General features: G+C 43.9%; 1 protein-coding gene across 2 annotated transcripts in view; it reads right to left on the reverse strand.

Moving 5' to 3' along the window:
* The window catches only part of TTYH3 (tweety family member 3), a 75,095-nt gene that overhangs the window by 21,505 nt on the left and 36,158 nt on the right, over window positions 1-17,432 (reverse strand). For both annotated transcript variants that reach the window (XM_086622325.1, XM_086622326.1), the window contains exons 2-7: window positions 12,868-13,037; window positions 5,372-5,483; window positions 4,538-4,758; window positions 3,619-3,714; window positions 943-1,015; window positions 518-593 (exon numbers count right to left, since the gene is read on the reverse strand). In XM_086622325.1, the coding sequence (XP_086478451.1) occupies window positions 518-593; window positions 943-1,015; window positions 3,619-3,714; window positions 4,538-4,758; window positions 5,372-5,483; window positions 12,868-13,037 (748 nt within the window). The remainder of the gene's footprint in view (window positions 1-517; window positions 594-942; window positions 1,016-3,618; window positions 3,715-4,537; window positions 4,759-5,371; window positions 5,484-12,867; window positions 13,038-17,432) is intronic.

The following is a 17,432-nucleotide window of genomic DNA, read 5'->3' on the forward strand; positions in this document are numbered from 1 at the left end:
AAATTAGCTTTAAAGAGACTACTATTTTTAGCCACTATTAAGAGGAAAAAAAAAATATATATTTGTTCATAGCAGATACAAAGATAAGTATTCTAGATTCAGGAATGCAGAGCCAAGAGCAAGTTTTAAAAATGACAACTCAAACTGCACACTGCTATCACCACAGCTCTGTCACTTAGAGGAGAACAAGATTGAAGAGCGCTACGTTTAAAGCAAAATAATCCAGGGACTTCTGTTGTTTCACCTTATCAATTATTTCCATCCAAGGGCCAAGATGGAAGAAAGGTTCTGAAGGCTCTTCTGACAAAAAAATAAGTACATGTGCGCTTCTGACTGGAGTATAAATGCTTCTTTGGGAAGAACGCTGGTTTTCCAGAGCTCCACACACATCTGCTTTTCCCCACTATATGCAAGCTCCCCTGCTCCAAACCCAGCCTTAAACTCTCAGCCACTGCCACGCTGCTGTGTGACAGCTGGCGCCACAGTACGCCGCGCCAAAGCCAGTCCCAGCACTTACCGGCACTAAGCACTGCATTCTCCTCCACCACTTTGGAGACATAAGCATCAGGGTTAATACAGAAGTCACTGGAGCCCTAGATAGATGCAAGACAAAAGGGAAAACGGAGATCAAAGAACATGAGTACAAAAGAGCAGCTGAGCCAGGTCAACATCAGGGAACCCTCTACTATAGAGGTGTTTCCCATACTGAAGTCTCTCATCATCCCCACTAACACTGCTTTACACAACCGCAGCTGGGCAGGAGCACTCACTACCGCACCACGCCACGGAGGAAGGAGGAGCTCTGTACTTTTCAAAGATGCAAATTGCCAGGACAGCTACTTGGAACAAGATGCTCTATAAAACAGGCACAGCGCAGCGTTCATCTCATGTGTACTAAACCTGCAGCAACGGGTGAACGGGACTTGGCTCAGAGCCACTTACCACAGCGACAGCCAACTCCAGACCCAAGGATCCCCAGCTGACAATCAGGGCAAACACCCCAAGCAAGCACACCCTGTGGGAGACAGACAGATGGCAGATGTAGAAGCTCTGATTTCAAGCAGATCCTTTCACAAGATGTATTATTTGGAGTCCAAAGCAATTACCAAACCCAAGAAATTATCAGCCACTGTATCTTCAGATAAACCATCCCATTTTATATTTTGTGGACAGCAGCAACAGAGAAGTTTATGTCCAGTTGTTTGTTCCCACTTTACCTGGCTGTGGAACTGCAGGGGAAGGGAGAAGAGGGTGGAAGCAAAGACTTACTCTGCTTCTAGCAGGGAAGCCAAAGGCAGAGAGACACATGGGTGGCTGCAGGGAAGGCAGATTGGCAGATGGATGACTACAGTCCCATCGCTTTCACTATTCCCATCCTGGACTTATTTTCTGAGTCCAAAGATATTCAAAGAAAAATATGCCACATCAAAAATATCTCACAAAAAGATACTGATCCAAAATTAAACAAATCCCTCCTGTTTCTGGGATAAATGAGCTTGTCAGGTGTAAGCACTGCACAGCTACAGCCAGTGGGAGGGAACGCTCAGCCCCTGTTGGGACAACTGACTTCGGTTCCAAGCTGTGTGCATCTGAACAGCACCTAAGCATCCCACACAGCCCCAGGAGAGACAGTCACCTGCAGGCAAACAGTTCAGAGCAATGGTTTGGTGCCTACCACTGCCAAGCGAGTCCATCTCTGCACAGATTTGAAAGTTTTGTTCTGGCAGCTTGACCTCATTACCGACAGAAATGGCGGGAAGTGTCTGCTCTCAAGCAGACAAGGCAGAGGGATGACAGAGCAGTGGTCTCTGTGACATTCAGCTAGCACGCAGCAGTGGAAGAGGCTTTTGCACTTCCCCAACCGGCATGTTAGCTCTTCACCTTTGCTGTCAGTATGAGTCCTAGAGATATTTAGGCAAAAGCGTTCCTCAACACAAGTGCTCCTCAACTCCCTTAGGTATGGGGACGCAGACTAACAAGCAGTTTCACTTTATGGTCCCCTGTCTTCACAGTAAAGGGACGCTGGCTTGCTCTGTCAGGCTGGCTTTTTCCTTCAGGCTTTGAAACACAAGCAGGCTACCTCCTACCCACACCCTGAAGAAAACAAAACAAAAACCTGTTCATAACCAAGATATTCTTTATTCAAACCTAGTGCAAGCATCTCTGTGAGGAAGGGACATCTCTCTCTTCTGCTACATTTGTTTAATTGAAGACTAGAGCTTTAAAAAAAAAATAAATCTATGTGTCTCTATTTAAAAAAATATATATGTAGAGAAAGATGTATGGATGTATGCATGTCTGTCCCTTACTTCACCAACTTATTTTAATTCTGAGTAATCCCTATTCTGTGAATGGATCTGTGGCTCATCTTGCACAAGTAACAGAACTTTACCAGACTGACCTCTGTGCAGCACTCTGGAATAAGATGCTAAAAACTTTATTATGCTTTTTCCAAATGGATGCAAAAATTATCAGCCATGGATGAGCAAGGTTCTGTGGTTTTATGACATAAGGACAACACGGCTTGGTGCCTCCAGCTGAGCATGGTAATCAGTAAGACATTCGTGATTTTACTTTAAATGAAGATGACTGGGTCAGTAACTGACTGCTTGGCTAAGAGATCTAAAACTGGCATTTCACCATCGCGCTTGGCTGTGATACACTTGCTTCTTCATGCCATGTGCTCCCCCTTTGGGGAACGCCTTAATATGAACTTCTGGCTAACAGGGAATGAGATTCTAATTTAAACCCTGGGTTTACCATCTGTGCATACACTTGGACTTTTGTCTGTACAACCTGCCAGGTATGAAGTCATCTGGCAAATAATAAACCCAAATATGTGTTTCAATTATCAACGGCATCACCATATACCAGGATAAACTCTTGGCCATGTCAGTTGTCAAACTGTCACTATGTTGATGATACCAGTATCTTTGCCAAATACGCCAAGCTAAACTAAGCTACAAGACAGGAAGAGGAATATTTTTTCCTTGAAACATGGACTGAGCATGGCAGCATTTGCAGTGCTTTTTAGAAATAGACATGTATTAATATTGCAGTACCATGGCAACAGGACTCTTTCTCCTAACGGTACAAACCATTGCTTGTTTAACATTTCTTCAGGTGTGACGGTCAAAGGTACACAAGAGCAGGTCACGACACAAAAAGCATGCTACCAGGTTGTGTATACACATGCAACACTTATCACCGATTAAACAAATGCCTTAACTCTATGAGAATTGAAGGGAGATTTCTAAAGCCTATAAATTTAAGGGAGGATGTTCACATTACTATCTCCCAGCAAATGGAGGCTACCAATGCTAGCCAGTGGCAGGCAGACTGCCCAGATGAGTTCCTCATCTCTGATGAGGAAGCAACGGACACCAGTACCATTGCATTTTATAGCTCAAGAACCTTCCTGTGAACATCTCTCATACATAGCCCTAATCCTACCCGCAGACCTATGCTCTATAAAGTCTCTCTACAATGAGAGGCAAATTTAAGATGTTCAGTCTCAGAGGTCTTTGATATCAACCAACAACAGTCCTGAGGTTTAAACTGGCAGGCACTTGCATTCAGATGTTCTTCCATATGCACTGTGCCTGGGTCAGGACTTACCCCATAAGAATGGCCCTGGAGTTTCTAATGAGCCCAAAAAGCACCAGCAAACATATCAATACATGGAACAGGAGCAGGCCCAGGTATCCCAGCCACCTGCAGAAAACAAAAACATAGCGTACAAAGGAAAACTGGTGTATGAAAGGCATAGATCAAGAAGCTAGTGCGACTCATGGGAAAAACGTAGCTCTTCCTTTTCTTCAAGTAAAAGCCACCACTAATGATGAATCTCCAGTCAGCTCTGGATATTTGCTGAGTTCAGATTCAAGGCAGGTAAAAGCATTTACACAACACGCCCAGCACACATAGTTGTTGAGAAATGAGACTGCCAATCTTGTTCTAGTGTAGAGTTATATGCAACTGGACACCTCCAGATAAAGAGGCGGCATTGCAGCTTCTTCAACTTCCTCGACATTTGTTAGAAAAAGCTTCAGTTATTTATTCCACATTGTGTGGACAGAGGTTTTCTTCTGCAGAATACAGTTGATGCAATCTTTTATTAAATATTCTTAATAAAAAGGAATGTCAGGGTGTGGTGTTAACCTACAGAACTAGTCCAGTTTTCTGCTCTATTTATTTAATGTCTCATACAACTACAAAGCACTTATTAAGACACAACAGCAGCTACCTCCGAGGTTGGTTTTACTCCTGTGGTAGAACACAAGCTACAGATTTTGTACATTGAGAATAAATTTCTCTTCAGCTGGTAATGAGCACAGTTAAGAAAAAAAGTTGTTGTCATGCATTTTGATTTAAACTAAACGTAATTTTGCTGCAAGGAACGAATCAGCTGGGTGGGCCAAGAGCACCTGCAGTAATATAAAGAGCTTTTGGCTCAGCCACCCAGAACACGCACATCATTGTTGCAAAATAGGCCAACACAGATGCTACAGTCACTACACTACAGCACACTACACACCTGTACCAGTCATAGAGGTCGATCTGAATTGCCAGCTCCTCTAGAGACAGCTCTTCATTCTTCCAAAAGGGGATCTCTGTTGTTTGCCTGACTAGATCATCCAAAAGACCTTGCATTTTCTGGATAACATTCAGGTAGTCCTTCTGCTTTGTGAACATCTCCTCCAGGATGAGCAAGTTTGGTTCCACTGTTTGGTTCAGGGCCACCGCTGTATCTAGTACCTATAGTATGGAAAAGAAAAAGGGAAAAAAATTAAAAGAGAAATAATTGAAGGACATGAAGTCAAGGAAGTAAGAGAGGATTCATCCTTACTATCAAGTTACAGACAGCTTCCAGATTACCAGTCCTCTATCTTAAGAGGCTCAGACTGCTTAACCTTCAAAAGCAACTTATAAGCATCTATAACATAGATTGTTTGCAAGTAGTCCAACAATGGCACCTCAGCTGAGACTTCAACAGATGTACACATTTTGCAGCAGAATACTATGAAAAGAGAGACAGCACAGCAACAACTGATTGTACTAAAATGGTACATTCTACTAAGAGGCTTGCCTGCTTTGGCCTGCTTCCTCTTCCAGGCGTGGAAGAGAGCTGATCAGAAGCTGTTTTTAAATCCAGCAAAGAGAAGACTTCCTTTAACAAGCTGTGTTTGCTTTTATATTTTTAGAAGAGCTGAAGAAAGCATCTCTCCATTAACGGAAGTTTTAGCACATCTCTCAGCCCAAAGACTAACAGAAAAGAGGAAGGCACAGCCAGATTCAAGAGAAGAGGTGCTGAGCAAGTCTGCTCGTTCCCACCCTCCCCGTTTGCTGGCGTGTCTCCCCTAGTGCTTACCCGGTCTTGGACACCTGCCACGGTGCGGTTTGCATGGCGTAGCGAGTACGTCAGCCGGTGAATGCCGTCACTGGTCTCTCCATTCCCATAGAAGCCAACAGCAATTCCAGCACTGCAGAGAAAGCAAGCAAGAAAGGATAGAGTTAAAGCCAAAAGACAAGCTATACAATGCATAGCTTACCCCAACTGCACCCTTCGTAGTCCCATCAGCACTTTCCACAGACAAGGAAGCCGTGTGCCTCTACAAAGGGTAGCAGGGGTAGTCATGCTCCTCAGCAATCACTAAAAAAATTCACCTATAAACATTCACCTGTGTCTTCTCCACACAGCCACCAATTCTCTGTATAGCATCCATACAACGAACACCATCCCTTATCAAAAGGTACGTTCCCTTTATGGTACAATAATGAAAGTCTGTTAGAGATCTCTTGAAGAGCTCACACCCAGCCATGGGCAAACAGAAATCCATCCAGACAAGTGGCTCTCCAGTGGCTCCTGCAAGAGGAATGGGAGGCTACCACTGCTATGCCAGGAGACACGTCTTCTCTGGACATGAAATACAGACGGTTTCATCACGTTTTTAAAAGCAGGACACGAAGAGCTTCCATTGACTACTTGCCCATGGCCGCAGTTCATCTGGATCCATTTTCCATGCCCTCTTCTCTATGCTGTGAAATATCTATGAACAATCTATCTTCATTTATCTTCCCATTAGAAGCATTTGTGTCACTCTGATTTAGAGTACTGGGAAGGAAGGCTTAATAACTTACTGGGACAAAAGGCTTATTTATTTTTAAAGCAAGCGAATTTCAAGCTCGCAGACACAATTCAACTCCAGCTGCTTAGCAAATTACCACCTATCAGCTGGTTTGCCATAACTGTCCACACATATCAGTCTGCCCCAATTATGAAGTAAACCATATTAGCTTAAGCCTCACTTAAAGGAGGAAGATCCTGCAAATGAGTTGCAACCAGGAGATTATCTCATGCAAGTCAGTGATACCTCTTCTCTTAAGACATCACTGCAGGAACTCACACAACTCAACTCAGGGCAAGCAAACATTACCAGGATACAAATTTCCTGTTCTGGTAACATATTTAGCTTCAGAGGAACAAGGATCTTTTCTGGGAAGGTTCTCAAGACACCAAGGTTGTGTTTGTGGTAGTGGAAAGGAATGTGGTAGTGGTGGTTTTGGTGTAAAGCTAAAGTTATTCTGGATGAAACAGTTTCTTCATGACAACTTTGTGCTTGGGTTACAGCACTGCCCTCACAAAGTTGGTTTGATGAAGGAATAAAACAGGAAGGAAACAAGCCAAACAACAGCTTTCAGAACAAGTAAGTGTACTGCCGTTGTTTAACAGGAAGGGTCACTAAAGGACATTCGGCATTCTTCCCCACCATCACCACCCGCGTGGGAAATGAATCCAAGCAGGCAGGCCAGAGTGGGCTTTGTCTAGATAACAGACCTTTGCACAGATTTGCTCTGGCACATACATCAATCTGCAGTCCAAACGACTCTTTCTGCTCTGGCTCCTCTCCTGCGGGAAGACAGCATCCATCCCTCCTCTCCTGGGCTCATGCGCTTCAGAAAGAGCGGGCAGAACGATATAGTTCACCCAGCTGCATTTCTGCTTTCTCCTTACACATACAAGAAATGGAAGCAAAGATCACACACTGGAAGCGGATCCACTATGAAAACGTGTCAGCCCCATGCTTTTTCCAACAAATGAATCTCCATAAATTATAGAGACCTTGGCCCATAAAAGCCTCAGCTGAAGAGTCTTCCAGGGACAGCAGGAAGCCTACATCATATACAGAAAGAGAGGCAGCAGGTAAGTAACTCTTAAAATTTAGTGTTAATACAAGAAATCAACCTCTTTCTTCATGAACACCATTCCTCAAACATTTTCCTAATGCAAATGATGCTGATAATTAAAGCGAGAAAAGCCCTCTGCATTCCTCCCTGGTTGCAGCTATTATCAGAGCTTGATAATGCATGCCTAGGATGCACGGGGGTGGAAGGGATAAAAAAATACACACACACCTCTCTCCCCCTGAACTAGAGAGATTACAGACCCAGAGCTATGCCCAGGATAAGACAACTCAGAACCCCATTGCAGCAATTACAAACCTTTGGCTTGAATTTCCCCTTGTCTTATCAGAGCAAATTCAGACAGACCCTTTCACTCTCCTGAGCAGCGGAAAAAACTTTAACAGTTGTTTCTACTATAGACACCAAATAAATTCCAGAACATTCTTGACATTGAACATGCAGATCAGACCCCTTTAATTGGTGAACGATTTTTATTCGGCCTGCTACAGCTACTAGAAGCCTGTTCTTTCAGCAAAGGCTTCATAAGTGCCCAAAACCTGCTGCTTGGCTCTCACAATCACCAGCACAGTAGCCCTGTTTTGGTGGAAAAGACTCCGAAACAGCACTCTGAAGTAGCAGCAGCTGTCTTGTCCTTAGAGATGCAGCACAGCTAGGTCCATTAGCCAGTTTACTCGAAGTTCCTGTTCATGAAGTGCTAGTGACTACAGGCAAGTGATTTGAAACTCCTTACCCCATCCAAGGCAACACCACCCCAGCAGCCATCCTCATCCACTTCCTATCCAGCCCTGCACAAGCCACAGCTTTGTCTGCCCTTAACTCTCTAGGCACAGTCACTGCTCCTAACAGAAAACACTAGAGCAACAGGAATCGGGATAAAAGCCATTTAATTCAAGTAACAAATTCCTCTGGATGTGCGTATCCCACATTCTCTGGAAACTACACATAAAGCATTAATCATTCCGTTACTGTCCAGCAAAAGCCAGCTTTGCATTCACATCCTGTGCTAGCAAGAGCCACTTACACAGCCGTTCTTTCTCCTAGGAGCAAGCTGTACAGTTTTGGGGCAGTTCCCCTTTCTATGAAGGTAGAGAGGGAAGGAAACCACCCCCAAAGCCCAGACTGGGGGCAGCTGCCCAGACCCATGCTGGGACTGAGGAGGGGCAGAGCTGAAGGGCAGGCAGTGGGGAAACTGCCGGTGGGGGAAGCGGAGAGAACCACTGCTGTTCAGTTTTGTTTGCATTTGGCTTCATCTAAATCCCACAGTTGTTTCAAATCCCTGCCTACACACGCTGGTATAAATTGCTATTGTTTAAAGCAGATTTAAAGATTTGCACTAGTTTTTAACTACCTTTTATTTGATTAAAGCGAAACAGAGGGGTTCCTTCTATTTAAGCACATTCTTTTAAAGTAAAAATAGATCAACTCATCTTAACCCAACGGCGTAAGTCCTTGGGGTCAGGATGAATCACATGGCTTCTTGCACAAACCCCGGGAGGCTCTGGAGCCTCAGATACAGCAGATCCATCTCCCAGTACAGGATGACAAAATCATCACCCAATGGGGAAGCCTGCATTTCTGTCACGCAGCGGATATAAGAACAGCATTCCTGAATGACACAGCTTTTTTCCACCCTAGCACCCTCTGGAAGATACTCCAACGCATTTTCAACGCTTCTATAGGAAAGTTATCTCCACTTCTGCTATTCTTGCTTCTGTCGCACTCCCCTCCCTAGTGCACACACATCTCTCTCCTCTTGAATCCACATTGTCCCGTCCTCAGTTCTTCCTCCCAAACCTATCATTGTCAGTCTCCTATCCCCTCATCTCTCCCCTGCTTTCTCCCTAGTGTTTTTTAATAAAAATCTTTTTTTAAAATAAATAAATAATAATAAAACCCAAAAATCAATCAAGCTCTTACGGGCCATTTAAAAAGTTGCTCCTCCTGCTCAGTACTGCATTTAAAAAGCCACTTGGCTACTCAGTCATTTTGGTAAGTTTTAGGAAACCCACAGACGTTAAGTCAAGAAAACACTGAGCTCCTGAGATTAACACTGTCTTTACTGGTGCACACCCACAGAAACACACGAGAGACACGGTACGCAATAGCAGCTCTTTGAAGAGTTACATGACACAAGACGGAAGAGCAGCATGCCATGATTTCTATGTATTCCTACAGGCACGACAGTAGGATTTAAAGTAGCGCAGGTTGCGTACACACACTTTGGCATCACTTCTCAGCAAGACTGAAGAAATTCAAGCCTGGAGAATAGCTTTCTTAGTTTTCGTATACAAGGGTCACATGGGCTTCAGACATCCCCTGATAAAGAACCAGAAGAGAAAAACCAAGTGCAATTCCAAATTACCTTGCAATACAACCTGCAAAACTGTTTTCTGGATTACACAAGATACACACACAGCAGAGCATAAATCTGATACAGAGATGATATACGTGCCTTCTGGTGGAGAGATCCTCCTGTTGTAATACCCATGCACATACAGTGAAAAGCCAGTGGGTACCCAGTCACCAGTCTGATGAGATGAACACTAGCCATTCACATCACATCCTCAGAAATGAATAATCTAACTACACCAAGTCATCTTTAATTACAGGAACTTCATAAGGAGAGCCCTTTTTAGACTTCATGTTCTCAGGAGGAATGTTAATTTGTCTCTCTAATTACCACCTTGCACTTTCGCACTAAGGGAAAGCGCTATTACTGGCACTTGAGAAAGCAAGTTTTCACCATCTCTTCATACCCATTTCTTTTAGATATCCCTTCCATGAAGCTTTCTAGCCATCTTCAGAGCTGAGCTCCCTTTTGGGAGTGTTAAGGTCACCTAACTGGTGCATGAGATGATTTATAAACACAACTTCCCACACACAGAAACTGATAAAAATTGGTAAGGACTAGAAATGAACTAAGTATTCAAGGAATAATCTAGGTAAATCTTTCCTGCAGCTTTGTGGCTAGACCAAGTGGGAAGACTCAGAGAGACATTTTGTTGGAGAGCTCCTGCTAACCAGTTATGCCTTCCTGCTGGCTCAGCACTCCTCCTTTTGCTCAGCAGGAAATATCAAGTCATTAGGAAACAGTGATCCACAGTACTCAGCAGGATTCACAACACAAACAGCCCTCTGGGATTAAGCACTACCTAGATAAGCATGTACTAGGCATGGGTGGACTTAACCCAAGGTAACTAGCTCTCAGCTTGGAAGACAATAGTCCACGGCACTCAGACAGACCAGACCAGCTGCTGTTCGGAACCTCTCACTGCTTCACCATTCAAGCTACTTCTCTCCCCTTGCATACGGTGGTGCAAACTGGTCCCCAGACCAGCCTACTGTCAGGCAGACATTCAGAATAGCCTTATTCTTCATCACCCTGAAACATAACAGCATCTGCCAGTCTGGCACTTCTGTTATGTATAACGCACAACAGCTAGGATAGGATACATCCAACGGACTAATCTGTAACTGTTGGTATCTAACTGGGACTTCCTGCTAGCACAGATTAGATTCCTTGTTTGTCGGAGGCTGTATCTGCATTCCCAGCCAGACGCTGAGCACAGAGCACCACGAGGCACTGGTTCAAGTGCACCATCATGTCCAGCTGCCTTAAGAGGGGCAGAAAACTGGCCTTGGCTTTGCAGGAGATCAGCAGAACTTGGACAGCACCTTTGTCCACCATGAATGGTACCAACCTGCAATCGCTCAAGTACGCCAACTTCAGAGTACAAATGTAAAAATGTAAAAGGTCGAGATCAATATTCATCCAATATCACCGTAGATTCAGTTAGAATCTTAGTTTTAAGGATACTCCTCCATTTAATACTTGCAAAACCAAATGGTTCACCAAAGATGAGAACCAATGGTTTAGATTTTGAGGAAGTCTAAGCAGTTTTCCAGCTTGCAGACTTGACTGGGAGTTACATCAAGTTTACCAGAATTTATATGCTGACCTTCCAAGTTTAAGTTGTCTCATGCATGCTCTGGGAGATGTGCAGAATACCTCCTTCTCACCCTTTCTACCATTAAAACCAAACACAACTACCACACTCTGCAGGCAGCTGTCTTGGACACATGTGCTGCATAACAATAGCTAACAAGAGCCTGTGGCAGCAGCACAACTATAAATAGCATCAGTTAGAGTTTCTGCAAGAAAGGGCTAGGACCACAGTACTTTCAGTGGATCGGAATGGATGCAGCTGGAGCTCTTGAGATCACTAAAAAGAAAGGTGAATGAGGCTGAGATTTCTTCTTTGCAAGTTGTTCTCTGGTTTGCTTTTCTGTTCCAGGCACCTATTTGCAGTCAGCAAAGCACAGAAGAGCTCTCTGCAAAGATGGCAATATCAGATAGCACGCTAGCTTTCCTCTTCAGCATCGCGCCTGTAGAGGCAGGGGCTAATCCATCCCCAGCTGCCAAACTCACAACATAATGTCTGCTCTGCTGTGTTTGTTCCAGTACTTCAGGGGTTTTCTATTCTCTTAAGTACGCACCTTGAAAGAGCAAATACACAAATGCATTAGTAGCACAATCTAGCCCTTGAACTGCTAAGCTTGGCCTTCAAGGAACATGCTCACCTCTGAAAAGATCACACACCAGATCCACCACCTATCAGCAGGTTAACGCAAAAAGTGAGCCATGAGACACTGCAAAGTACAACCGTCTCGTCGTTATCTCCTTTCTAAACAGGGCACAGCTCCCAGCCCTGCTGAGGGGCAACTAAGACCACCCAGAGCCTTGAGGAAGAACAGCTGATTCTTGGAATTGGTAAGAAGCACAGTGCTCAATCTCAGGGCACACGTCCCTTCGGCTCAGAGTACTCACTCTGCCTGAGTCAAAACCAACTAAGCCCCAGGCTCCTTCCAGAAGTTTGCAAATGTATTCCTGCTTTCAGATGCTCCATCATTACCTTTCTAGGAAACAGGATCCTCTTCTGTGTTGACTAAAAAGAACCACCAAAAAATCCACTCACAAACCAAAATGTAAATTCACTGGTTTTACCTTCTTCTGCATGTGTTCTCCACTAATTACTTAATTTTTCTTGTTTTTCAGCAACCCTTGTTTTCACCTCACCTCCAAAAGCTTTCTATTGCTCAGTCATAAGATGAAACATTGCTGACACTAGCACCACTACCAGCCACCCTTGGAGATGGCACATTAGTACAGATAATGAAACGCAGCAGTATCTTACACAGGCTGCAAAATCTGAATGTCCACTCCAGTCAAATACCAATACTTCCAGACCCAGAAAGAATCACCTCTGCCTCTTTCTTCCTAATCTATTCTACCACAGTCATTCTTTTCGGACACTAGATACTAAGAAATCTCTATCTAGACCTCATAAATATTTCAACTATATCCACTTTGTTTAAGTTATAAGCTCCCGAGGACAGTGTCCTTGATTTACCACTTGCCAAGTATCAAAGACCAGGACATTAGCTATGCCTTTTCACATTGTTCCAACCATTAGGCAGTTCAGCTAGTAGTAGAAAGGAAGAAAACACATCACACATTTAAAACATACACATACCAAATGGAAAGAGGGATTGCTGCCAACATTCACTAACTACAGACACAGCACACCAAGTATGAAAATGCCTGTGCAGGATACACCACCCCAAATAAGAGGGAAGGTCCCTTTCAGGCATCGACCGTACCTGCACACCAGGGTTGCGATGATGACGCACCACGCCGTACAGCAGCAGTCTGCATTGAGATGTTCTTCACTCTTCCGATGGCGGCAGCACAGCCAAAACGAGTAGAACAAGAGGAAGAGCAGGTCCAGAGCGAGGCAGGCGAGCGCGATGCCACCCAACAGCAGCAGGGCCTGCAGAAAACAGGAGATGGGCACCACATCTGAGTACGGCACAGCCAGAGCAGGGGATGTGAATCAGGGCCCAGATGTTTAAGGGCTCTGCAATAAGACAGCGCTGAAGGCATACCTTGAAAACAAGCTGGTTTGTGTTTTTCATATATTTCTTAAATATAAACAGGAGGTTTTTAGCCCCACTTTCTCCCCCTCTCTGTATCCCACTCAATGAAACCACGTTCTGTACCTAAGCAGTAAATAGTTGAGCTATTTTGCCTCCCAGTCTGCAAACTAAGTCAATCAGAGAGGGTTTTTGATTGACTCCTGATCACAGGTCAGCAGAGTTAAAGGGGAAAAAAAAAAAAAATAGTTCAGCCAGCTGCCTCTATCTGTACAGTTCTTTAATCTTCATGAATAAATATGCAGGCTTATTCATTAGAAACCCAAGTGCATGTGTGGGTTTGAAAGGGGGTGGAATTCATTATACATGTGTGAGATTGATTTAAAGAAAAAAAATGAATCCCCATGCAATGCTTCTGTTCAAGATAGACCTAGAATAAATGCTAAACCCCTCTGCATACAGGTACAACAAAACTAATGTGGACACTACAGACATACTGGCTTGAAGCTGTCACAAGTTGAGTTATTATGTTGTGCTTATTTCTAGTCAGATGTTCCTGGGAGGCAAGGGAAGCAATAAGTGTTTAACTCCATTCTAATTTATTTTTATTCAGAAAATCCTGGTTGAAACCCAAAAAAGCAAAACAATTTTGTTAAAAATAAATATCCATTCTAACACCATGTCCAGCTACACTTTTTCATGTGAATGAATGAAGGAAAAAAGACGTTACTTCATCCATAAGCTTTTTTAGACAAACCCTTGGTAGCAGTGACAAATGTCAACCTATTAAAAATGACTTAAAAGATCTGGAAAGGACCTAAGTCACCTATTGCTGCCCCAATATCGGGAAGGCAGACGTAGATCCATATCAGCAAACCTAAAACAAAAGGTTAGGGTGTTGTTTTTTTTCTTTTTAAACAATATCTTTTTTCTCCCCATGCAGAAATTCTCTAAAGAACATTTATACACTTCCTCCCAATTGAAACAATAACTTCCTCCTGGTCAAAAAAATGACACAAAGAACACTGTGATTCAAGTAAGACTCTCAAAAAAAAAAAAAATGGTGACTTTCTAACAGGGCCTGGTAGTAACTTGCTCTTCGTAGGCTTTTCTTCCCTTTCTTTCCCCCTGGCCTGCTCCATAGGTACTCCCTGGTGAGTTATTATCCTGGCAAACTATATGAGCCGCACAACATACTTTCCAGCCAAGTAAACGTCAGCGTGTACAGACGGTAGGGCCCGTCGCCACATAACGAGATTCACGCTCGTTAAACCCAACCGCTGCATCACGGATACTCCACGCAGCCGCGTGCCGTTTGCTTTCCCAGCCTTACGACACCCACCCAAAGCCCACTGGGATGGAGAGGAGTGGGGAGCTTACAGGTGCTGCTTTCCCAAACTGAACAGCAGAAACTCAGTCCCATTGCAGAAAGCGAACTTTTGGATTTTTAAACGGAGAAGAGTGGGGGTGGAAGGGAAAAAGCCCTATCCCCCTTTCCCATGACTGTGCCAGATGGTGCGTGCGCTGTTCGAGTTCCCGAGCAGAAAGGGGCCTTGGAGAGGGAAGCTGCATTCGGAGCCCCACGTTCTCCCACTTCTGACAGCTTGCCACGTACGAGCACTCAGTACTAATTTAACTAACGCGTTTGGCGTACCAAAGCTCCTCAGGGATATTCTTTATTTCTTTTAAACACATCAGGCTGCTGTAATGCAAAGCTTTCCTGTGCTGCTCGCCTGCACTCCTTTCTTCGCACCCTCAACCTTCCCGCACGTGCTAAAAGGCATTACCGCTGGAAAGAACCACCCAGCTGAAAACATCCTCTCAGCAGCTCTTTATCAGCAAAAAAATTCACTCTGCAGCTCCAGATGTAGGGGAACAGCCCCCATTAGAAGCAAAAAAAAAAATCATAATTAAAGACTGCCGTGCAGCAAGCAACCTGAAGTCCTTGCTTTGAGCAGACACTTCATATATGCTTTAATTTTTGCATCTGGCCAAAAGGACTCAGCTGGCCACTACACCACGATCTGTGTTTCATTTTCCAGAGAGTATTTGTTTTCCATTAATAGATAATGTGCCATGACAACAAGTGAAATCATCCAGCAGAACAGTTATTAATCTTTCTGACTGATGAGTCAGTTTAGGACCCAGAGACTGGCTGGCAGTGAAAGCCTGGTCACAACCAAAGCTATGCCTGTGCCTGCTTGCCAGGATTAAATGACAGTATTTAAAAAAAGGGGGCTTGAAGCTGGATAAACCCTCAGACACTCTATCCTGCAACAGTAAATCTGGGACTCGGTTATCCAAGGCCACGTTATCCTGAGTAAATGTAAAATTATGCACTGGGCCTTCTGCCACAAGAGAGCATCAATTCGTCTTCGAACCTTTGCTGAGCCATCAGAACCTTTATAGCAAATGATGCATGAACTGCCCTTACAGGAAAACGGAGACAACTTGGAGGAGCAACATTTTACCACTGTGCTGACACTAATGGCAGAAGTGGAGACAGAGCAGTCCCTGAAAATGACTGTAAATCCAAGCGGTATCAGCCAGACTGGCAGGAGACAAAGCTACAGTGTTTGGAAGCACTTTCAAAATAAAAGCTAACAGTGGTACACAGGGAAGTAACCACAAGCAGCATTACTAGCTCGGAAAGGCACTGTGAAACCTGAATACGCTTGGGTCTTGTGCAGGGATGATGCTCGGCAGCCTGCTGCAGCATTAACAGCCTTTCTCAACTCCAGCATGGTTGCCAGGATTCATGGTATTTACTCTTTCTGTGGGAGTAAAAAGTCAAGAGAGGGACAGAAAACATGTAGATCTTCATGCACGGGGATGGGCTCCATCACAATAAAAAACAGCAGGCACAGCAAAAACATCCCCCCCAAAAATACCTGGAGGCTGGTTAGCCCTTCCATGTGGTATGAGGGTACTGATACTATACCTAAGGGCACATATGTAGGTCAGCCTTCAGTTAGAACAATCCTTGGTCTCTGAGACCGTGCCTTATGTTACCGTGGAACAATTAAACCCACATACAGCCTTGTCTACTAGATGGAAAACCTCCATACAAAACAGTCGCTTTCAGCTTGCAAGTTCCAAACTGCGATGCACATCATTAGTTACCTGAATATATTTGTGGGCTGTGGTCCTGGAAGGCTAATTTTAGCTGCTGAAACTGCACTTATGGGATGTATATTCCATTTCATCCCACATACATAGTCACAAAGAGAAGCAATCTACATAAGAACATGAGAAAAGAGATATACAAGATACACTCGAGCATAACATCCTTAGCAGAGAAAACCTAAAAAAACCCCACAACACAGCACATTGTAACACAGGAGGTAAATGCTGAGTTGCATTCACGTTAAGTGTTAAGGTTTAGCACTACCTTGAGTGCTGTTGGCTCGTCACTCGACTGTACGGAGGAGTGTTGGCTTAGGGACCCTTCTTCACACCACCACATCCCCTCTGCCATGAAGGTTACTTGGCATGAGAAGTCCTGGCAGCAGAACAGGCTTAGAAAGTTAATTCTGAACACACATGGGCTCAAAATAATCCATGTGTTTATTAAGTACAAGTCTTACCCATCTCAACCTATCCAACTTCCAATTACCACGTTCTTTAGATCTTAACTGTACCAACAGCAGCATGGTGTAGCAAGCAGCTCATCACATGGAATAGATGACAGCTATTTCTGGATAGCACTGCTATTTTACTACTAGTTAGAAAGTCAACTAAAACCTCATTAAGAAACTTCAGAGCAAAGCTGAAGCCTTCAGGTGGTTCCTGAAAAGCATGCCATTTCACCTTTAATCTTCTATCAATAATTTTAAAATTACTTCATCTTAAAATTTCATAATTTCAACCCAAAGGACAAAACAGCTACAGCTTTTGAGCGTCTCAACAACACAGCTGTCTTAATCATTGCCAGATTGAGAACTCTGTATAGTTCTACCTTGAAGTTAGCTTTTGCCAAAAGAAAGTTTTCCACTGAATCTGCAACTAATGTTCCTTCTGGATTTCCATGCAGCGACTTGAGATTGTGATCATAAAACAGAGAGAAGAGGTTAAGGGAGTGTGGGAAGAGAAAAACGTTCGCTCAAGAAGAACAAATGAAGCAAACTGGGCTGCTGCCAAAGGTGCACTCATCTCTGTTTATTCCATGAAGAACGGAAGTCGCCTTAGCAAGAAAAGAAACTGCTGTGGGATAGTATCATGCCTACACTACTTCCCACATTGTTTTTTTGCAGCCTTCAGGACATCTCCAAGAAGATTACATACTCATCGAT

This window comes from Tauraco erythrolophus, chromosome 17 (assembly GCF_009769465.1).
Source record: "Tauraco erythrolophus isolate bTauEry1 chromosome 17, bTauEry1.pri, whole genome shotgun sequence".
Classification (NCBI taxonomy): Eukaryota; Metazoa; Chordata; class Aves; order Musophagiformes; family Musophagidae; genus Tauraco; species Tauraco erythrolophus.